The sequence below is a fragment of the Eleutherodactylus coqui genome, chromosome 11 (assembly GCF_035609145.1).
Source record: "Eleutherodactylus coqui strain aEleCoq1 chromosome 11, aEleCoq1.hap1, whole genome shotgun sequence".
NCBI classification, from domain to species: Eukaryota; Metazoa; Chordata; class Amphibia; order Anura; family Eleutherodactylidae; genus Eleutherodactylus; species Eleutherodactylus coqui.
Genome location: NC_089847.1, coordinates 18216127 through 18239976, shown reverse-complemented (window position 1 = coordinate 18239976; position 23850 = coordinate 18216127). Strand labels below are relative to the sequence as shown.

The following is a 23850-nucleotide window of genomic DNA, read 5'->3' as shown; positions in this document are numbered from 1 at the left end:
AAATGGAATACAGATATAGGATCAAACAGACAATAAAGACAGGAACAGGCGACCTAAGAAAACTGGTGGTCAGAAACTAAACACACAACAACTCTCAGGCAAGGAGGAAGTGCCTCAGCCCAACTTAAATAGGAGAGCAATGCCTATAAATCCGCAGCTGGGCTGAGAGCTAGAGAACTGGATAACTCTTTCAGTGCTGGTAGAAAAACAAACATATAGAGTCCACACGCATAGGAGAAGCAGAGCGACGCTCGCGTTTGCCCGGAACCGCAAGAGGGCGGCAGACACAGGTAGACCTAACACACTGGCTAAGCACACATCTGTGCATGAATGGTGCGTGATCACAGAACGCTCATACAAGTGATGAATAGTACATCAGCGCTACAGTCAATCCTGAGATTGCACCAGTGGGGCACTGGGCAGGGAAGACTATAGGATAAGATAAATAAATATTCTAGGTTTTTGGTATTAGTATTTTTACACCATTAGCTTCCAAAAATCACTTTAAAAGGCTCATTCACACCAGCGTTGGAAGCTCTGTTTGGAACCTCCATCACTGATTTCTGCAAAAAATCAAGAAGAGATAGCGCAGCATGCTGTATTACTTCACCCTGTAAAATGCTAGATGGAAACGGAATGGAGCACACTATACTCAATAGGATCTGTTTGGTGCCATTTAGAGATGAGCAAATATACTCGTTTCGAGTAATTACTCGATCGAGCACCGCGATTTTCGAGTACTTCCGTACTCGGGTGAAAAGATTCGGGGGCCGCCGGGGGGCGGGGGGAGGCGTGGCGGAGCGGGGAACAGGGGGGAGCCCTCTCTATCTCCCTCTCCCCCCCACTCCCCGCTGCAACCCCCCCCCCCCCTCACCCACGGCGCCCCCCGAATCTTTTCGCCCGAGTACAGAAGTACTCGAAAATCGCGGTGCTCGGGCGAAAAAGGGGCGTGACCGAGTAAGTTCGCTCATCTCAAGTGCCGTTCCATCATATGACAGATCTGTTCCACCAGGGGGTAAAGTTTTTCTGCTTCTCAAATGGAGCAGGGAAACCCCTACCGCTGATGTGAATTAGACTTAACCCTTTCCAATCCACTGTCTGACATCTAAAGTCATTCTGATTTGAAGGCTGTACAGCTCCGATGTAGGAAGACGTCCGGCAGGGTATTCTTACTGTATATTACTGGCCACTCTGTTGTCGGGGGCCTCTCCAGTATGTCATATACTGCAGTACTGGCTATAGCCAGCAGATGGCGCCATTGTATAATGGCAGAAAGAGAAAATCTCCTAGGAAACCCTGAATCCAAAATTGGATTGCAAAGGGTTAAAGACGGTTAAACAAAATGTTGTAGTGTAAGGCCTGAAACATAGAGGATTCCAAGATGTTTTTATGGGTCAAACTTTACTGGTCCATAAGACGATGGTCATCTCCCAAAATTCCAGTGAAGACGTCCTCCATCTTCTCCCTGCGCTACATGAACTGTCCATTTTCCTGGGCCTTATACCTAAGGATGATATTCTGTTCTCCATTGTGTGCAGTATATGGCAGCCTTCATAGCAGCAGTCTACATCCACCAACTGACAGATTGGAGAGCATGTTCTCCTCTCTATGTGTACAGTATATGGAGCCATCATAACAGCAGTTTACAACCACCAGCATAGAGACAGACAAGTCTGCTGTCAGTTGTGTGCAGTGTATGTGAGTCATTATGGCAGCTAGTCTACACCCACCAGCTTAGAGATGGAGAAGAGATCCTGCTCTCCTATGTGTGCAGTGTATGGGGACATCATATCAGCATACACCTACCAGTAAATGTAGGATACAAGTCATATAAAGGCCAGTGCAAACCTAAGGGGATGTCTGCCACATAACTCAACCTCAGTGAACACTACTGAGAACATGTCAAGAGGTCATCTGGCCTAAAATTCTTAACGAGTGAAAGACTTGATTTTTCTCTTTAGTGGGGGAATGGGGGGTGGTGGTGAAGGGGGGGGGGGTGTTGTAAGAGGGGTTTGAAAAAATGATCATACTATAAAAAAAATGTAACAAAAAAAAAAAAGGGAAGTGTGAACCCATTCTTGTGAAATATGGATTAAAAGGAGAAGAAAATAACTTGTGATTGTGGTGACATAAAAGCCATTCACAAAGCATCCTGACTTGGAAACCCTTGTATCCTGCACCGAAAAGATAAGCATTGGGAGGAACGAGACAGATTGTCCATGGCTGGGCGAGAATCCCTTATCAACAATTACATTCATATTTAGGGGGGAATGGGATCATTCATCCGATAACACTGACCGAAAGGACGCAGCATCTTCCAGTGTGTACGAGCCGGCAGTGAAATCCTCTTACATGAAAAGGTTTGAAAGTTTCTGAAAATGATATTTCCTGCCTCAGATAGTCTCTTGACAGCCTCTGACCTCGCTTTTTATTCTCCCCCCTCCACTTTAATTTAGCTGGCTGTGAAGAATAAAAGAGCATAGCCAGCGTGTGTTAAGTCCACAAGACGCTACGTGGAAGGGAAGCAAAAGGCGCAATTCTATCTGACCGGTAGTCGTAGAAAGCAATCTTCCAGAAATGTGTAAAACGAAAGCCGTTCTGCCCCCCCCCAACAATATATGGGTGGTCCAAAGCAGGAGCCGGACAAGTTGCACAGAAAATTAGGCCATTTCAATAATTAGGGTGCTATCAATTAGTCTGCAATCCGTGGCGAATTCTGAAGATTTTGGTGCAGAATTAAAAATGGATGAAATCTTCCTGCAATTATGTATCAAAATCAGCAGTTAAATATGCGGATTTTGGTGCCGAATTCTGGAGCGTCAACATAACCTGCAGTGCATTCGGTCAATAAGGGGACCTCCACTTTCAGCCTGATCCCGTCACAGAGTCATGTGGCAAGGCCCTCCTCTTACTTTATGGCAGGGGCCTGACTATTTGGCTCATTTCAATAACTAAGTCAACCCCCTTCATCATGGCCAATGCAAAGCTAGAGAAAGGGACTGGCCTAGTTACTGAAATAATCCGCACCGCCACCTGCCACGACGTCAGCGTCAACAGGAGTGGAGGTTCCGACACGGCTGGCGCATTTTTCTTCACTGGCCAACTCCTTTTCCAAATAAGCCCGCCCAGGCAAGAAAAGAATAGGACCCCCACATTCCTAATATATTATCACGAAACCCACCTTTACTCATGCATCTTCTAGGACGTGTTCACACATAGTGGAAATATTGCGGATTTTCCATAGTGGAAAACTCTACGCCAAAATCTGCATTTCCGCTTCAAAAACATCGGTATTGATTTGGACTCAAAATCAGCTGCGGATCTTCAACTTGTGCAACGCTTCTCTCACCTCCCAAATACTGTCCGAACCCATAGCGGCCCCGGGAGCTGCTACTGAGTGCGGCCGCTGTTCATGTGATGTCACTTCTTGGGCCGTCAGATGGATTGTGACCAAAGTCGCCATGTAGCCCAATTAAACTAAAAGGATAAGCTGTGACTGAGAGGGACAGGAGACCCCCATCCTCAGGAATTGGTAGTGAATGAATGAATGAATGAATGAGACTGTTTTACCCAACTTGTAATTTTTTTGAGCCGTGTAAGTTGTCCTGTTGAATAGATAAAACCAACCGCATTCAGTAGAGACGTTTTTGTTCTCTTTCGAGAAAGCAATATTGAATATTTCTTAAATGAAGGTCTACATTAAGCCTTGGATAACAAACAAGCGAGAGATGCCTCTCAGCGGGAAGGCTTCAGGCCCGGTTGTATAGTGCTGTAATACCTGCGAGCTGCTAATGTGCGAGAGTCCATCAGGGTAACAATAGGCAGTACAAATACAAGCTTCCTTCAAGAGCGAACCGCAGATGTACTGGGACCGCTGCTGGGGAGAAGCAAATAAAGGCACTTTGTTTGCCGAATGATGGCGAGGACATTACACAGGCATTCACCCAGGGCTGTAATTGGACAAAATGGCCAAGGAAAGAATCACAATTAGCCTCCGTAAATTCCTGAAGCCGAGATAAAAGTCCTGTGTGCAGTTCGCTAATGGCTGTGGATCAGCAGACTGCATTGTGATGGGCGTGTGTATCTATTTATAAAGGCGAAAGCCCTGACTGACTCACTGACTCACTCACTCACTGACTGACTCACTCACTGACTCACTCACTCACTCACTGACTGACTCACTCACTCACTGACTGACTCACTCACTCACTGACTCACTCACTCACTGACTCACTCACTCACTGACTGACTGACTGACTGACTGACTGACTCACTCACTGACTGACTCACTCACTGACTGACTCACTCACTCACTGACTCACTCACTGACTCACTCACTCACTGACTCACTCACTGACTCACTCACTGACTCACTCACTCACTCACTGACTGACTCACTCACTCACTGACTGACTCACTCACTCACTCACTCACTGACTGACTCACTCACTCACTCACTCACTCACTCACTCACTCACTGACTCACTGACTCACTCACTCACTCACTGACTGACTCACTCACTGACTGACTGACTGACTGACTGACTGACTGACTGACTCACTCACTCACTGACTGACTCACTCACTCACTCACTGACTCACTCACTCACTGACTCACTCACTGACTCACTGACTCACTCACTCACTCACTCACTGACTCACTCACTGACTCACTCACTGACTCACTCACTGACTCACTCACTGACTCACTCACTGACTCACTCACTGACTCACTCACTGACTCACTCACTGACTCACTCACTGACTCACTCACTGACTCACTCACTCTCTAACTTCCCGATGTTGTACAAACTTGAAAATTTGGCATGACCATGCTTTAGGTCCTAAACAGAAAAAGTAAAGGGAACAAAACTTGATCAATCAATTCAAAGCACGAAACCCCCCGAGAAACTGTGATACGTGAAATAGGGTTTTTTTTCTCAGAAACCATAAAGCTTAGGGAAATGAGGTTTTTGCACACACACTACCTTCAGGTCATGGAGGCGTACAAAGCAATCTTTTGAGAAATTCATTGTCTAACCATGATAATTCACGATTAAAATGTGAATCTTGGAAATTTAGTACATAATTTGATTAGCTACCTCACTTCTCCGTGTGTATATATATACACACTGAGGAGAATCCCGCTCACCTCTCTGTGTGTATATATATACACACGGAGGGGAATCCCGCTCACCTCTCTGTGTGTATATATATACACACGGAGGGGAATCCCGCTCACCTCTCTGTGTGTATATATATACACACGGAGGGGAATCCCGCTCACCTCTCTGTGTGTATATATATATACACACGGAGGGGAATCCCGCTCACCTCTCTGTGTGTATATATATACACACTGAGGGGAATCCCGCTCACCTCTCTGTGTGTATATATATACACACTGAGGGGAATCCCGCTCACCTCTCTGTGTGTATATATATATACACACTGAGGGGAATCCCGCTCACCTCTCTGTGTGTATATATATATATACACTGAGGGGAATCCCGCTCACCTCTCTGTGTGTATATATATACACACTGAGGGGAATCCCGCTCACCTCTCTGTGTGTATATATATACACACTGAGGGGAATCCCGCTCACCTCTCTGTGTGTATATATATACACACTGAGGGGAATCCCGCTCACCTCTCTGTGTGTATATATATACACACTGAGGGGAATCCCGCTCACCTCTCTGTGTGTATATATACTGAGGAGAATCCCGCTCACCTCTCTGTGTGTATATATACTGAGGAGAATCCCGCTCCCCTCTCTCTGTGTATATATACTGAGGAGAATCCCGCTCCCCTCTCTCTGTGTATATATACTGAGGAGAATCCCGCTCCCCTCTCTCTGTGTATATATACTGAGGAGAATCCCGCTCCCCTCTCTCTGTGTATATATACTGAGGAGAATCCCGCTCCCCTCTCTCTGTGTATATATACTGAGGAGAATCCCGCTCCCCTCTCTCTGTGTATATATACTGAGGAGAATCCCGCTCCCCTCTCTCTGTGTATATATACTGAGGAGAATCCCGCTCCCCTCTCTCTGTGTATATATACTGAGGAGAATCCCGCTCCCCTCTCTCTGTGTATATATACTGAGGAGAATCCCGCTCCCCTCTCTCTGTGTATATATACTGAGGAGAATCCCGCTCCCCTCTCTCTGTGTATATATACTGAGGAGAATCCCGCTCCCCTCTCTCTGTGTATATATACTGAGGAGAATCCCGCTCCCCTCTCTCTGTGTATATATACTGAGGAGAATCCCGCTCCCCTCTCTCTGTGTATATATACTGAGGAGAATCCCGCTCCCCTCTCTCTGTGTATATATACTGAGGAGAATCCCGCTCCCCTCTCTGTGTATATATACTGAGGAGAATCCCGCTCCCCTCTCTCTGTGTATATATACTGAGGAGAATCCCGCTCCCCTTTCTGTGTGTATATATACTGAGGAGAATCCCGCTCCCCTCTCTGTGTGTATATATACGGAGGAGAATCCCGCTCCCCTCTCTGTGTGTATATATACGGAGGAGAATCCCGCTCACCTCTCTGTGTGTATATATACGGAGGAGAATCCCGCTCACCTCTCTGTGTGTATATATACGGAGGAGAATCCCGCTCACCTCTCTGTGTGTATATATACGGAGGAGAATCCCGCTCACCTCTCTGTGTGTATATATACGGAGGAGAATCCCGCTCACCTCTCTGTGTGTATATATACGGAGGAGAATCCCGCTCACCTCTCTGTGTGTATATATACGGAGGAGAATCCCGCTCACCTCTCTGTGTGTATATATACGGAGGAGAATCCCGCTCACCTCTCTGTGTGTATATATACGGAGGAGAATCCCACTGACCTTCTTGTGTGTATATATACGGAGGAGAATCCCGCTCACCTCTCTGTGTGTATATATACGGAGGAGAATCCCGCTCACCTCTCTGTGTGTATATATACGGAGGAGAATCCCACTGACCTTCTTGTGTGTATATATACTGAGGAGAATCCCGCTGACCTTCTTGTGTGTATATATACTGAGGAGAATCCCGCTCACCAATTTGTGTGTATATATACTGAGGAAAATCTACCTCACCTACAAGTCAAAAACAAATGGGCGTATCCACAACTACGCTCGACGCTACAGAGCGTAGTGGCGCATGAACCCGGGCTTTCTTTTTTGTTTAATCAGGCCATCCAAACTCTGAACATAGAACAAGTTTGAAAAAGCAGTGGGAAGGTAGGTCCTGCCCTATCGTTTCTCGCCCATACTATTAACGGGCAACAATACCGCTAATGAAAAGAAAACCATTGAAATCAATGGTTTCGCTTTGTCCCATTATGCTGTTGTGATTATCATGGCATAACGGGACTACGACGTGCCCGTGTGAGGAACCCCTCATGTGTATATACTAAGCAGAATCTACCTAGCATCTGTATATATAAATGTGAAAGCCATCACTGATTCTTCACTCACTGAATGACGCACCACTAAGGGCTTCTTCACATTCCGGGGATGTCAGCTAGTAGTGTACAGTATATACACAAGAGTGGCTATAAACTGCAGGCACAGGCTCTATGCAGAAGGTTAACGCACTGGGGTCTCCGTAATTATGGAAAAAGACTGCCAGGATTGTGGAAACGAATGAAGGCAAGTGAAAGTGCATCAGAGCCGATGCGGAGGCAATTTTAGCAAATGGGCGTTGTGTAATTGAAAACGTACTTTGCTTTTCACCCTCTGGTCAACAATGCGACACGATTATCTAAAGCTGCAAAATGTGTGTCCGAAATCTAGAAAGAGAGGTCTGCAGGTTTATAATGCACTGCGCTGGGGAGGACGGGCACCGCAAATAAATAGCGGCTATTTAAGAGGCATAACGGCTCATTAGGCTCCCCCACTGTAATTAAATTAATTGCTCAGATTCCTTAATTGATGGTTTTTCCAGCATGACAAAAATAGACCTTAAAAGAGTTTTCCGAGCAAACACTACTGATGACTTCTCCTTAGGATAGGCCATCTATAAGAGATGGTGGAGGTCCGGGGTAAGAAGCTGCGGATGGCCAGAATGCTCAGAACGCCATCCATAATAGTTCACAGGCCCAGTTTGGTATTGTCACTCTTTCTCATTCACTTCAATGGGAAAGAGTTGTAGTAGCCAAATGGGCCCCTGCCAAATAAACAATGTTATGAGCTTTTTGGCCCTCGTCAGTTGCTTCATATCAGCTGATTGCAGGGGTTCCAAATGGAAGCCCCCCATCAATCTGCTACCGATGATCTAAGGATGAGTAATCCAACAGTGTTTGCCCAGAAAACCTCTTTAAAGAGAAACTGTCCAATGAAATATGGATCCCTTATCCACAAGACAGGGGCAAAGTATCTCAACAGTGGGTTTTCCGGCGGTAGGACCGCCACTAACAACAGGGGTCCTAAAGATCGGTAAATGAATGAAGCGATCGTCACACATGCACTACTGCTCTACCTATTTCTATAGGACTTGGCTATCTCACAGAAATGAATGGAACAGTAGCACGCATGTTTGCACATTCAGGGACCATCAGGACCCCCCCCCCGTCCTCATGATCGATGGGGGGGGTCTGATCGGTTGGATACTTGCGTTCTATCCTGTGAATATGGAATAAGTTTGTTTTGTGGGACAACCTCTTCAACTGGTATAAAAAGACTAGTAATTATTAGGAAATTATAGTACCAGCGTTTCTGGTGGCGCAAGCTCTGCTACATGCACATCTCACACACACACGCACAGCTCTGCTACATGCATGTCACTCACACACACACACAGCTCTGCTACATCACGTTACACACAGCTCTGCAATATACACGTCATACACACAGCTCTGCAACATACAGGTCATACACACACACAGCTCTGCTACATTGCTTTCGCATATGAGCTGCATGTAATTTACAAACTGCAGCTATTGGCTGAGGTGACAGCGTGGCTTGTCGCTATATCATGTAAGTTGCATTAGTTTCACGGAGGCGTTGAACCCTCTGTGGTGACATGTTTGCACAACAGCGACAAGTTGTTTCAACACTGGACAGCGGTTGATGATTAGATGAAGGCTGGACTGGTGTTGGCGGCATTAGCACTTGAGATGATATGATATCATGTTCAGGAGATGTGAAGTTAGTGGTGAAGGACTATGCTTCAATGTTGTTGGTCAATATGCACCGCCAGCTATGTATGTGGACATCTGTGAGGTGTCATTTATTGGAGTCTCCACAGAGGTGTGCAGCTGTCTCACAACCAGCTACTGCCTGACTGAGTACTGCTGTATCCATAGCAACTGAGGCCACAGGGGTTTGTGGGGGATGTAGTCCGCCTATAATCCCTCATTCAGCTCAGAGTCCATGTGATTGATCACATGATGGTGATATCACAGGTCCTGTCAGCACAGAAGCTATGTATTTGTAAATTTGTGAGCTGTCATTTATTGGAGTCCCCACACAGGTGTGCAACAACCAGCTACAAAATTTCAGACTGATTACTGTTGTATCCATAGCAACTGAGGCAGCGGGGGTTTGTGGGGAATGTAGTCCGCCCATAACACCTCATTCAGTGAACAAGGAGGTTAAAGGACCTGTGATCAGAAGGTGTCTAAGATCCGGTAACTGATGCTGTCAGGTTCCTCATGTAACTCACGCACGCACGGACAGACAAGTGGTCATTAGCACTTCAAAAGAGTTTAAGTTTTGTTTTAAAACCCTACACAAAATTCAAGACCACTACTTGCCGGCAGTGAATGTAAAGCGTGCTTCTATTCAGAGGCTAAAAACAGTCCATACCTACTTCCTGATCACATCTGAGGGTTTGCTGCAATGCAGCAGTGTAGATTAAAGCTTATTAGTGTAGAGTTCTGATTAGGTTTACATCGTGTTGGAGGTTCTATTTAAAGCTTCCCCTGCCGATTTCCAAGAAAATCCCGGAGGAAGTAGTGCAGCATGCTGCGTTATTCTCTCCGCAAAAATGCCAGATGGAAAACAAACGGACCCCTTATAGTCAATAGGGTCTGTTTGGTGCCATTGAATTCTACCATAGAACACGTATGAGAAAAAGGATTTGTATTGCTGTAGTGTTTAGCTCATAGAGGAATGTTGGGGCTCAGAGTCAGGTCAGTTCTTCAGCCACTGAAGCAATTAAAGGGTGTTCCCATTTTATAAAATTGGTGGCGTATCGCTAGAAAATGCCAGGACTTTTTGATCATTGAGAGGATCCAACCTCTGGAACTCCTCAGATACAGAAAATAAGAGGGGTTTGCACCGCCTTCACACTCTTTCCCCACAGAGCAGCCCTCTGACCACCAGGGATACTGAAACCTGGTCCAATTCAAGTGAACCCTTCCATCCCTGCCGGCCACCATTGGTATATTATGAGCCATTCTCTTTACATCGGACTACGTGGAATTGCATAAATACCCAGCTGTTAAAGATAAAGAGGTTAAAGAGCTGATGAAGAGGTCTGTGAACCTCGAAACGTGTTATTCGCTTGTTCTAAAGTTTCTTTGATCTTACATTTCTGCCTTTAATCCAGTGAAGCAGCATTACCTGCCGACAGGTCTCGCCACTGCCTTATGAACTTTTACCAGTAGCAAACGCTCACATGGCCCATGGTCGACTAGCATAGCAGGCCGGCAGCACTTAGTGCACACTATATCATCAGGCACCTGGAGCCGGAGCGCATTAACCACAGATTCCCTGCCAGGAGTGTTCTGCCTGTTCTTTTGCTTTTCCTCACGACTCATCATTCAAGGGAACAGGACAGAGCTGCAGCACCCACTGGGTAGGTGGGAGCGCCACTGTGCAGGCAAAAACATGGAAGGAACCACAGTGCCGAGTCAGCGCTGCAGCCTTTTCCTCCTTATTCTCAGTCCCAGAGGTCTGATCCCAACCGGTCATAAAGTCACGGCACAAGCCTAAAAAATATGCCATCACTTCATAAGATGGGAAAGCCCCTTTAAAGGTTTCCATTTTCTGACAGCAAGCAAAGCGCACACGAACACAAAGTATATTAGTAAGTTGCAGAATGTTTTAATCCCGTAAGGACCAGATACTTATCAGGAATTGTACCCATGTTGTGGTTTTATGGCCCTATTTTTTTTTTTTTTTAAAACAACCAGAATTATTTTTGCTGCGTTTTTTTTTCAGTGACATGTGGGGATTTTTTTTTTGATTTTTTTTATACCTTTATTTTTTTTTCTGTTTTATTGGGGGGGGGGGGGGGGTAAAAGCTAAAAAATGCTTTTTAAAAATGTATTAGTTTATTTTTAAAATGTGTATATTTACGTTACAATAAAGTATGGGAATGGGTTCCTCATGGGTTTTGGATGTTTTGATATATAATTTGTATAGTTTTGAATTACAGGGAGCATATGGTGACAGTTTTGGTTGGTGTATGCTTTGGGTCATTTTCTTTTATGCATATATTTTTATTTTATCCTGTACATTTCTTTTTACTTATTTTTGTAACTTTTTACCATCTATGACCCCCATAAGACCTCTGGGGTCATTTACATTGTTTTTTTTTTCTTAATTTGATACTTTTCCACGGTAGCTGGGGCATCCATCAGAGCCCCGGTTACAGGGGAAAACATCCCCTGTAGTGACATCAATCACTAACAGAGTTGATTAGGGTCTGCTAGGACCCTGAGGCTCTGCTGTAGTAGGGAGACCCAGCGGTCACGTGATCGCCGGGTCACATAGTGGAAGTAACACTTCCACTTTTACTCTTTAGTACATAGCGCTCATTAAGTACTATGCAGCCTGGAAAAGAGAAGGCAGAAGCCGTTAGAAACAGCTTCTACCTCCTCCTCCGGATCCTTGGCTGTGTCTGACAGCTGAGGATCTAACCTGCTCCTGCTTGATTGCATGAGCAGAGGCTTTAGGCCTCATGTCTACGGGCAGGTCGGACTCCACATGCAGGAACTCGCAGCGGAATCCAACCCTGCCTGAGGACCATGCCTACTGGTCCGGGTCTTAACTGAACGTGTGCAGAAGCGCCGACCGGCGCGCCGCCGCATGTGCGCAGTATGTTATATATATATATATATATATATATATATATATATATATTTTTTTAGCTCCTGCTCTTCCCATGGAATCCACAGTCCGTCTGCTGACGGTCCGTGGATCAGATGGCTTCCATTGGCTTCAATGGAAGTCATCCATCCGGGAACTGCAGCAAAATAGTCCTTAGGGGCATAATATATAGCACTTAGATTTATTGAGAGAAGACTGGACATCCGGGTAACGGATAGGCAAGGGCATAAAAAAAAATTAAAAAAAACTATTACAGATATTACCAGCTTAAATTTTGCAAATCATACATGGCAAATTTTTCACACAGATTTTTCTCTCATCTTTACTTGCTTGGCGCGCTACATCATTATCGCACCTACACTAATTACATAGTCCATAAGTAGACAGACTCCAATGGACTACACAAACAGTAAAAGGCACTGCACAAGCAATTAGCGCACCACTAAATGCTCGTTTGGTTAAAGAAAAAAAAAAAAAAAAGACTGTGACTGCTACTTAGCACTAGTACCAACAATACCAGGCAACCGGTGATACCACACAGATGCCATTCTGTGCCCTTCTACCATTTCCAAAACTAGTCAAAAGAATGGCATTACCAACCTGCAGCTCCTTGACTACTCTCTTGATGAGATAATTGCCCAGCTCCACACCTTGAAGACCTTGCTGTGTCAGACTAATGGAGTAGAAAATGGCTGACTTGACCTTATTTCCATCCTCCACTTCGGACGGAGGAATTTCTTTCACGATTGCCTAGGCAGCGAAGAAGAAAGCAAAAACAAAAAAAAATTACATTGCAACATGGCTATAATAAAACAATGCGTATGACGGTCCTTCTACGCGGGTCAACTCACAATGTAAACAAACGCCAATCGGTTTAACAAAAAAGGTCAAACAAACCAACGCACTGAAAAGAAAAAATAAATGACACCTAGGAGCTTTATTCTATCTAGGCTTGTTTTAAATAGGAGAGATGTAGAAGTTTTGAGTAAAGGACTTCATTTAAGCCCATCCAGAGGTCCCGATTATAGATGAGCGAGTATACTCGCTAAATGCAATTGCTCGAGTGAGCATTGCCTTTAGCGAGTATCTCCCCGCTCGAGACTGCAGGTTCGAGTGCCGGCAGCAGGCACGGAGCTGCGGGGGAGAGCGGGGCGGAACGGAGGGGAGATCTCTCTCTCCCTCTCTCCCCCCCGCTGACAGCCGCTACTCACCGCTCCCCCGCGCCGGCACCTGAACCTGCAGTCTCGAGCGGGGGAGATACTCGCTAAAGGCAATGTTCGCTCGAGCAATTGCCTTTAGCGAGTATACTCGCTCATCTCTAGTCCTGATCTGCTCGAACTCTTTGTAGACTTAAATAGATGTACTAGGAAACTAACCCTGTGTAGACACTTGGCCCTAAAGAAAAACGGAGGGCCTCCTTAATCGCATTCCAATTCTTATTAATGACTCCGAATCAGGTTCTGCCATCCCGTATACTGAACTTGAGGATGCAGTGGAGTTCATTTTAAAGGAACCAATCACGACAGGTTTGAGACCCCCAACGTTTACTTAATTGAAATCAGAGGACTAGAGATGAGTGAGCACCCAAATGCTCGGGTCCGCGTTATTCGAGTCGAGCTTTTCGTAAAATTCGAGAGCTTTACTCGAGGAACGAACCCTATTGACTACAATGGGAGACTCGAGCATTTTTGTACGTGGGACTCTCTCTCTCCTACCCCCCCCTTCTCCCCCTCTCTAAAAATTATCCATTGACGCGCACGGGGAGTAACGAGCACCATCGAGTACGCTAATACTCAAACGAGCATCAAGCTCGACAGAGTACGTTCGCTCAACTCTACAGAGGACCTTTCATTGAAACTTTTTACAAGAAGATTTTGAATGATTTTAGAAAACTGTCCAGACAAAAACAGATTTAATTGGAACCTGAATCGGGAACAAATGAGTATCGTTAAACACTTATCCAAAAATGGTGAAATTATGATCAAAAGCGCCGATAAAGGTGGTGAAATAGTCATTATGGACAAGGAATTCTACAATGATGAGGCTTTGAGAATCTTAGGAGATTCTGAAGATTACAGAAAATGACAATAATCCGATCTCACATATTAAAGAATCCCGGTGTGAAGCTGCAGAATGTGCTTTCACTAATAACTACCTCAGGGAGCATTCGTTGAAGAGAATTTCATCTATACCTCCCCAGGCTGGACCCCTGTTCGTGGAGGTATATAGACAAGGTTTTTTTTCTTTGGGTTGGCACATTGGAGGACCTACAGACCTTCTATGGTAACTTAAATGTGATCTTTCGGGAACTCAGGTTCACTCTGTCCTATTCTACGGAGGTCATAGAATTCTCAGATGTAGGTGCGTGAAGAATAACGAGGGTGTATGGATTACAGACATTTACACCCAACCGACAGATAGAAAGTACCTATTATTATATAACGTGTACGTAGAATCACATGTGATGAATCTGTTGATCACCGTCTACAACAGATGTGTGACTAATTCATGAAGAGAGGCTATCCTGATGACTTGGTACAGAATTTATGTGCCAAGGTACGTACAGTGGAGCGGGAATCCTTATTGAGAGTGAATAAAAGAGAAAGGGAATCCATGGGTATTCCTTTCATTCCTACGTTTGGTCCTCACAGCGGGAGGCGATCTCAAATTATAAGAAAACATTGGCACATCTTATCGGAGGGCTATCCGGAGATCAAAGAGTTTCAAGTTAAACCCTTGATGTGGTATGGTAGGGGGCCTAATCTGAAAGATATGCTGGTCCATGCTGCTCGTCAGGTGAGCAATACAAATTCTGAAAATCGGACATTTCTCCCGACTAAGAAGGGCAATTTTCCATGCCTTTCGTGTTGCGGCAACATGATTAAGGGTGACAGGTTTTCCCACCCATTGACTGGTGAAGTACACCACATAAGGGGCAGATTCACATGTGCCTCCTCATATGTGGTGTACTCCATTACAAGTCAATGCGGCCTCCTTTATGTAGGGGAGATGACGATGGAGGTTCGCAATAGGATTAATTGTGCTTTTATGACTATCAGGACCAAAAAACAGATTTACCAGCTGCCAAGCACTTTTTAGAGAGGGGCCACTCGGTTAGCCAGTGGCGCTACTGGGTCATTGACCATGTGCCTCGTATGCATAGAGGTGGTGAGAGAGACAATTGAAAATCAGGGAACTCAGGTGGATTTACAGGCTTGATACGCTTAAGCCCATTGGTCTAAATCTTGACTATAATCCATTGCCTAATATATGAATATGCCTAATCTGAATCTGTGTTTTTAATACACTTTTTCAGGATTTCGGGCGATGCTGGTTGTCCCTGTGGTACGTTGCACTGTGTCTGGATGCCTAAGGCTTTTCTATTCCAATAGCGATATTTTTTATGCTATATTCATAATAGGAGTGAAAGTTCAGAGTCTTAATAAAGATTTTATTTGCATGTGATCTCTTTTGCGATATGTGCATTTTTTCCCTAGCTGATTTTTAATGAATCGGCTAGATTAATTTAAGTGATATCTCCTGCGCATTGGGTATATTGGCGCTGCACTATTCTGTATAGCAGGCTTTTCCGATATGTGATAAGCAGGCATTAAGGGGTTAATGGTATTGTGGCTGTTGTAGCTTTACATTTGAACACGAGGCTCTGCACATGCGCAGTGGGATGTAGTCTTCGCCAAAATGGCACTGCCCACTTTTATGTGTGGGCTCCAGTAGTTACATGATCACTCGATAGGTTGAGTGCTCCGTGCATGCTCGATCTCGAGGATAGGTCAGCAATATTGTAGACCCACAAAACACCCTTTATAAGGGTTATCCTTTTGTAAACTACTAAAGGCCAATCCTCATGCCAGGCCGTCAATAGTAGATTAATGGGGCTTTTTTTTTTGTTGCCGGGAACCTCTGCCGATTACCTGCTTGCTGGGTAAGTGCACTCATGCTCTGGGGCGATTTCTGCAGGAAGCAGACAGCTCCATTCCCACAGCACTGGCCTGCCTTGGTATTGCAGTCCAAGTTCCTATTAAAATTAATTGAAATTTCACCTGCAATACCACGCCTGGCCACTGCAATGGAAACAGAGCAGTCTGCTTCCTACAGAAATCAGTTCAGGACACCGAATCAGCAAACAGCTGATCAGCAGAGGTCTTGGGCAACGCACTGAAGGTCCCACCAATCTACTAGTGATGGCCTATCCTGAGCATAAGCCATCAATGGTTTACAATGTAACAACCCCTTTAAACCAGCAGGGGGCAATGAAGAGCACAGGACAAAGCTCTGCTGACAATAGAGAACATAAAACCTGCGCTCCTTCTGTGGCTGGGTTTTCCACATGGACCATATAGTGTAATGAGCAAAAGTATTTGCATACCATGTCTTTCCCATGCACCGTAGGAAGGTTCATTAATCATTAATGCTCATTAGAACAGTGACTGGAATGGCGCTTTAATCTAGTCACGTACGCCAAATATATATACTAAAAAAGTCAAACTTTTGATGCAAACAAGGTCGCTATCCATTATCCATTGCAACTACTTCACATACACAGCCTCAAAATGCTTCATTATTTGGGCACTTTATCTCCAGCGACTAATTGCCCAGGACTGCGCACATTTAATGGATGCCAGCTCGCTCGGGGCGGTCTTGTATACTCTCACTAGGACTATTTTTTTGCAATTAAAGGCACTGCAGGAACGAGTCCCCACTGTGAAGTTTCTCTCCTCTGATCTTTCCCTCTGTGAAGGTCCGTAACCTCCATTATAATAAACCACTTGCAGTCTGCAGTAATTCCGAGGGTCCCGTCATCGCAGCGGGGGTGGGGGGGGTCCTCACAGTCAACTCACACCTGACTCGCTCCACCTTCCATAGATGAAGTCCGTGGCTTGGCGAATTAGTGCCACTTTTCTTCCATTATTTATAAAGACTTCCTATTGAATCAGTGATTGGAGTGGCGTGTGAGATCCATCGGCGTCCTACTGGGATAATTGCGGAGTGTGCTGCCGTTTTAGTTTAGCCAATTAAGTCCCTTCGTTAGCACATTGAATTACGAGGGCAAATCTTAAGTACTTACCATAAATTAACTGGCCTATAAAGCGATTGCCCTTATGGCCACTGCGACGCACTATTCTGCATACTAAGAACCCTCTCCATTAGTCCCAATGATCTCACAATGGCTAGCGATGTAATATTACAGCATCGTATAGATATTGCAATGTAGAAACGTCCGTCTGGTCTTCTTCCATCTTTGTATTAATAAGAGTAAATACCCAACCAGCAGGGTTTTAGGGAGGTTCCACTGGGTGGTGCAGGAGTAGTTATATGATTTGTAAGGCCTCATGTCCATGAGCTTAAAATCCGCAGCGTTTTTCCCACACGCGGATTCGTGCCCCATAGGGATGCATTGGACACCCGCAGGTAGTTAAATACCTGCGGATGTAATTTTTCCTGCCAGGCTCGGATCCGCGTGCGGGGAAAAAAAAAATGGACATGCTCCATTTTCGTGCGGGTCTCCCACGGGGACGGCTCCCGCAAGCTTCTATTGAAGCCTATGGAAGCCGTCCGGATCCGCGGGAGACCCGTACCAGAATTAAACTCACCTGCTCTGGACGATGCGCTTCTTCCCTTCTTCGCTGCCGGATCTTCTTTCTTCGGCCCGGCAGATGTACCCGGCGCATGCACGCGGCACGCCGCCAGCCCGAAAAAAAAAGATGCGACCGCGAAGGAAGGAAGATCCGCATCGTCCGGAGCAGGTGAGTTTATTCTGATTTTTAGGCGTCATATCCGCGGGGCAGGCGGGACCCGCTGCGGATTCTACATGAAGAATCCGCGGCGGGACTGATTTTCCCCGTGGAATAATGCATTGCAAGTACAAAACCAGTCTAGTGACATAAATTGTAACAAAGGGAAATGAAACATTCAGAAAGTTCATCTGGTGTCTGTATGGAGTAATGATCAACCATCGCGCCTTCATGATCGATGGCAGCCTGGAGACGATAAGCCATGTTCATGTATCCCTACTAGAGATGAGTGAGTATACTTGCTAAGGCACATTACTAGAGCGAGCAGTGCCTTAGCCGAGTATCTCCCCGCTCGTCTCTAAAGATTCGGGGGCTGGCGCGGGTGACAGGTGAGTTGCGTCGTGGAGCGGGGGGGAGAGAGAGATCTCCCCTCCATTCCTCCCCGCTCTCCCCCGCCGGCCCCCGGATCTTGGGAGACGAGCGGGGAGATACTCGGCTAAGGCATTACTTGCTCGAGTAATATGCCTTAGCGAGTATACTCGCTCATCTCTAATTCCTACACATCTGGACTGGAAGGTTATAGTATTCCTTAGTGATAGGAAGCTTCAATTCGTCGACTGTTGTAATGGGATGGCGATGGACTGATGAGGCCAAGTGCGGAGGTGATAACCGGCACAACTGTGTTTACTGGAGACCTAAAAACCCTGAAGTGACAATCAAGGTCGATAACAGCGGTCCAGGTATAATGGTCTGGGCAGGAATTTCGTATTAGGGATCAATAGTCCCACTCTTTTTGAAAGATCTGTGACAGGATACAATAAAGCCCCTTTTAGACGGCACGATCATCATGCAAATCGCTCGGTATATTGAGCGATTTGCGCAATAATTGTTCCGTGTGAACACATGAAGTGAAGAGTGATCAGTGATAAAATCGCTGATTGGATCTTTCATGCAGACCATATAATCATCGTTGGTCTGCTACTGCATCGTTGTTCCTCTATGGACGACTGCCGGTTTATTGTGAATGGAGATGGGTAGTCTGGAACGATCCCGAGCCGCTCTGCCACCATTCAGGATGATCCTTCTGTATAAAAGCGCAGGAGCGATCATCGCTGGGACGGCTGTCAGGTGCTTCGGCGCTAGACAGTCATCCCATGTAAAGGTGGCTTTACTTGGATCGGCTTCAACACTGTTAAACTCATCATGCAGGATTGGGATATTATTAGAGATGAGCGAGTATACTCGCTAAGGACAACTGCTGGATCGAGCATTGTCCTTAGAGAGTACCTGCCCGCTCGGAAGCAAAAGGTTCGGCTGCCGGCGCGGGTGAGAGGCGAGTTGTGGCAGTGAGCAGGGGGGTAAGCAGGGGGGAGAGAGGGAGAGAGAGCTCTTCCCTCCGTTCCTCCCCGTCGCTCCCTGCTTGCCGCCGGCAGCCGAACTTTTTCTTCCGAGCGCGCAGGTACTCGCTAAGGGCAATGCGAGATCGAGTAATTGCCCTTAGCGAGTATGCTCGCTCATCTCTAGATATTATCACTTACATATGGTGGCAGACAGACAAGTCCCGCAGTGTTGGACAGGTAGACGTTGGCTGGCTCGCTCCCTGGAACTTACCTTTAGGGCTATATAAAGGATAAAGTGTACACACATCCCACATCAACAGTCGATGAACAGAAACTTGCTGTCACTGAGGAATCCATTAACAGTCCAGTCCTGATGTGTAGGGATGCCTGCAACCATGAGGCTCATCGTCTCGAGGCTTACATCCATCTGGAGGGTGCGATGGTTGATCAGGATGTCCAAAACAGATGTCAGATGAACTTTCTAAAAGTTCAACTTTAATTTCCAATTGTTACAATTTTTATCATAGAACTTCTTTTTTTTATGGCATTGCATTAAAAATGCTATAACGACTTCTGCACTACCCTGTACATTTCATAGTTAGGCCCCATCTTATTTCACAAACTCCCCCAAAACCAAGCAACATGCAAGCACTCACCTGAATATTACCCAAAATGTTCTGCATGAGAGCGACGTGCAAGACGATGAGCGGTTCCCCGGGCATCGCGTTATGGGTGAAGGTGAAGCATCTCCTGTAAGGGCCGACTCTCCGCTTCATATCTGTCCAGTTCCGGACGGGATGCACGGCCTCGTACCTGGCACAGACAGACATCATCATCTCAAGTGTCTTTCCAGCAGTAATACATGTACATCCCTTGGCCTTATACAAATGGCCAATACTTACCCCCACGGCCCTTAGAGAGTCTCCTTACAAACTCTGCATAGGACTTTCCCTGCTGAAAAATTCTATCCAACTTGAGTTCTGCCTGGTTCAGGAAAAGCGGGTTGGCATTTAACCCTTTCTAATCCATTTACTTTTTCTCATCCATTCTCCTCAGCTCCAAATAAATTGAAGCTGGGGAGAATGGATGAGAAAAAATAAATTCTTCCTTTACCCTCCTGATCTGAAAGAGTTCAGGAGGGCGCCGGTGGTCACATCACCGTTGGGGGAATGCGGAAGTATTACTTCCGCATTCTCCCTTCAGCCTCCCAGCTCGGCGATCAGGTAACAGCTGGAGTCAGGTGACAAACGGCGGTGACATGATCGGTTAAAAACCCTTTCTGCCTTCTCTTCGGGGGTCCTTGATGAGGATCAGTGCAGGAGTGTATCTGTACCCGATGTGTCTGATGAGCGGGTGCAGATGCACTCCTGCACTGCAGTGTTGGGCCTGTCCAGACATCGGAGCTGTGGAGGAAAATGATGATGTCAGGGCAGGCCCGACATTAGATTGGAAAGGGTTAATACATCACCTGTTGTATCTGCCATATGCGCCTGCGCTGGTATACCTTCCAGGCAGGTCTACAATTAATGGTGGATATATTGGTCATCACTCAACTTCCCAGAAATATATAGAAGTAGAAAACATCTCATGAAATTATTATTTCTTTATGACAACTTGACAAAAAATGACGACTTGAGGACTTCCATTCATTGGGGATTTCACAGTTATAGGGCAGAATGCAGTCTTGTATTCGCTTCCAGGCAAAACGGTTCTGTTTGAAGGTCCCCATATACATTGTGGCCATGGCACTGCAACTGCTAATTGTTACGCTTCATCGGCACTTGCCGAGATTTTATATATATTACAGGAGGAGAGGGGGGGAGGGGAGGCATGATGGAAACCTTTATATATGTTACAGAAGGATAGAAGGGAGAGGAGGACATGATGGAAACCTTTATATATGTTACAGGAGGAGAGAAGGGAGAGGAGGACATGATGGAAACCTTTATATATGTTACAGGAGGAGAGAAGGGAGAGGAGGACATGATGGAAACCTTTATATATGTTACAGGAGGAGAGAAGAGAGAGGAGAACATGATGGAAACCTTTATATAGGATACAAGAGGAGAGAAGAGAGAGGGTGACCTGATGGAAAACTTTTATATATGTTACAGGAGAAGAGAAGAGAGAGGAGGACCTGATGGAAACCTTTATATATGTTACAGGAGGAGAGAAGAGAGAGGGGGACATGATGGAAACCTTTATATATGTTACAGAAGGAGAGAAGAGAGAGGGGGGCATTATGGAAACCTTTATATATGTTACAGGAGGAGAGAAGAGAGAGGGGGGCATTATGGAAACCTTTATATATGTTACAGGAGGAGAGAAGGGAAATATAGTGGAAGCTTTTGAGCACTAAAAGTAGTGTTTATTTCACTAAAGACTGTGAACAGTTTGGTTCCGCTAGAAGGTTCCATCTTATTACCGTTTTTGGCACCTGTGATAAAACCCCCAGATGGAATTCCATAGAGGGTACAAAACTGAGGTGTGAATGCTCCCTACTCTCTAGTCAGTGGCAGTGTGTAGTGGTGCCCCACGTGGTCACTGCACTGACAGGTGGCCAAAATGTCAAACGTCATGGAGTGCACTTACTCACTAATCTTCTGCAGGACTTCACAGGGCGACTGCCAGGTTATTCTCTCCAGGTTTAAGAATCCTACGGAGAACCACTCGGACAGCATGCATTTCAGGATCCCGTTCATCTCCTAGAGGAATGTTAAAAACATGTTTAATCCGTTTCAACAGTAGGCAGTGTGAGATATCACAAGTTATACGGATTTATCTATATAGTTTAGTTGTACATTTTTTTGCAGATACTCAAGCAGAAAACATCACCATACAACAGACAGGGACCAAAGGGTCCAACACTAGGAGCGCACTATGAAACCAACCATCCATTCTACTTCTTAACCCCTTAACGCTAAAGGGCATACATGTACACGCTCTGAAAAAAATGGCAACATTTAGTTATTTCATCCCATGTAGAAATTTTTTAAGTTGCCCAGTGTATTAAATGGTAATGTTAAAAAAATACCACTGTTCTTGCAAAAAATAAGCCAACAGAAAGATAAAGAATTTTTTGAAAGGGGAGGTGGGGGGGGGGGGGGGGTAAAAAGGTGCTCTTCACAGTAACAGGAGCTTTTCAAGACAGACAAGAGTCCTCCACCCCTCCATCGCTAAAAGAGGTCAGGACAAACCATCCATATGCACATCACAGAGGGGTAAGTCAACGACTGGGATCCCCCTATTAGTCAAAACAGAAAGGGTTTCTCCTATTAGTAGACTCAAGCCATCCATAATGGGTGGCCATTAACAGGAAAGTCACCTAAGGGTATGTTCACAGGGGACAGGTTTTTTTTCCGCACGGATCCTGCATCAAAAATGGTGTGATCTGCGGATTTCTGCCACGTATCCACACGTGGATTTAGCTCTACTCAATGGGAACATCCACGTACGGATCAATTAGCTACAGAATCCACATCAAGAAGTGACATTTCACTTTTCTTGGTTTTGGGGTCCGCACAAGGAAAAAAAAAAGCGCCATATAGACTACGGTGCGGATTCACATTGACAGTAATAGAACATTTCTGAAAAGTGGATTTGTGTTGATTTCTGCAGAGAAAACCCGCAGTGTGACCCGACCCTCAGACTACAAGCAGGTGATAAGAGCACCACGCGGAAGCTTCTACTGTTGGCAGCGACTGCAATCGGTCCGTACTGATGAATGGGGCTGCAATGAACGTACCCTTGTTCTAGATTTGGGTGGTGGTCTCATCAGTCAGACCCCTAAAGGCTCAACACAGTAAATTAGATTTCTGTGAGAACTCTACCCAATGATTTTATCATATGTGACGGATACAGCCAATATGGCCGCCAGGACAGCTGACAAGGAGGTGGTCTTCCCGCGTCCCGTCAAGTAACGACAGGTTAACTGCCATTCAGGAAAGCAATGGAGGAAGTAGAAGTTGTCACCCAGCTTTCCAAGAACAAGAAACAGCTAGGAAAAGGTTGAAGAGATAGAAGACGACGACTTTATAACAATTCGCCAGTTAATGTCAGAAAACTAAATTCTTTCAAATGTGAGCCGCTGTCCTCGCGCCCCCCCGACCGTAAATCCTAACAAGCGCCATCGCCTCCAATTATAAAAGCAGCTGGAACTTCGGCAGCCTGAAGACGCAAATGTCAGCGCTTAACCTATTTGTCTGCTTTTTAAAGCCATAACATTTTACCAGGAACCGTGTGCAAAGTAAAATGACGGCGGGTCAGCGGCTTCAAAGGGGGCACAACGGGGCGGAAAAGATGTAATTTAGTCATGTTTCTTTTTTCGGAAAAGTGTAATGTGCAAAGAGAAAATTAAGTGGAATTGAAAGTCATTATGTACCGGCACACGGACATATAGTCACATGGGCAGCAGGGGCCAATCAAAACAGCGTGTAGCATCTTAGACTACCTACTAACACACAGTGTGCATCAAGTAGCCGGAGAAGCGGGGCGGACATCTTTGTTTGTCCAGGAACGGAGGGTTGCTTTAAAAGCAGCACTCTAAACGCCGGTCATAGTATGATCCCCGCCGGCATGCGCATCTTCATACATTAGGCAATTTTGGCATCTACGGTAGTTTCTGGTGTAAATTCTACATAAATGTGCGAGTTGTTTTTTAACCCCTGAATTTTACAATAACCTCAAAAGCCCCTT

The 23850-nt window shown here is 45.6% G+C and overlaps 1 protein-coding gene across 1 annotated transcript in view; it reads right to left on the bottom strand.

The window, feature by feature from the left end:
* LOC136582749 (malonyl-CoA decarboxylase, mitochondrial-like) overlaps positions 1-23850 on the bottom strand; it is a 59074-nt gene that overhangs the window by 20651 nt on the left and 14573 nt on the right. The window contains exons 2-4 of the mRNA XM_066583984.1: positions 21748-21860; positions 19812-19968; positions 12663-12812 (exon numbers count right to left, since the gene is read on the bottom strand). Coding sequence (XP_066440081.1) covers positions 12663-12812; positions 19812-19968; positions 21748-21860 — 420 coding nt within the window. The remainder of the gene's footprint in view (positions 1-12662; positions 12813-19811; positions 19969-21747; positions 21861-23850) is intronic.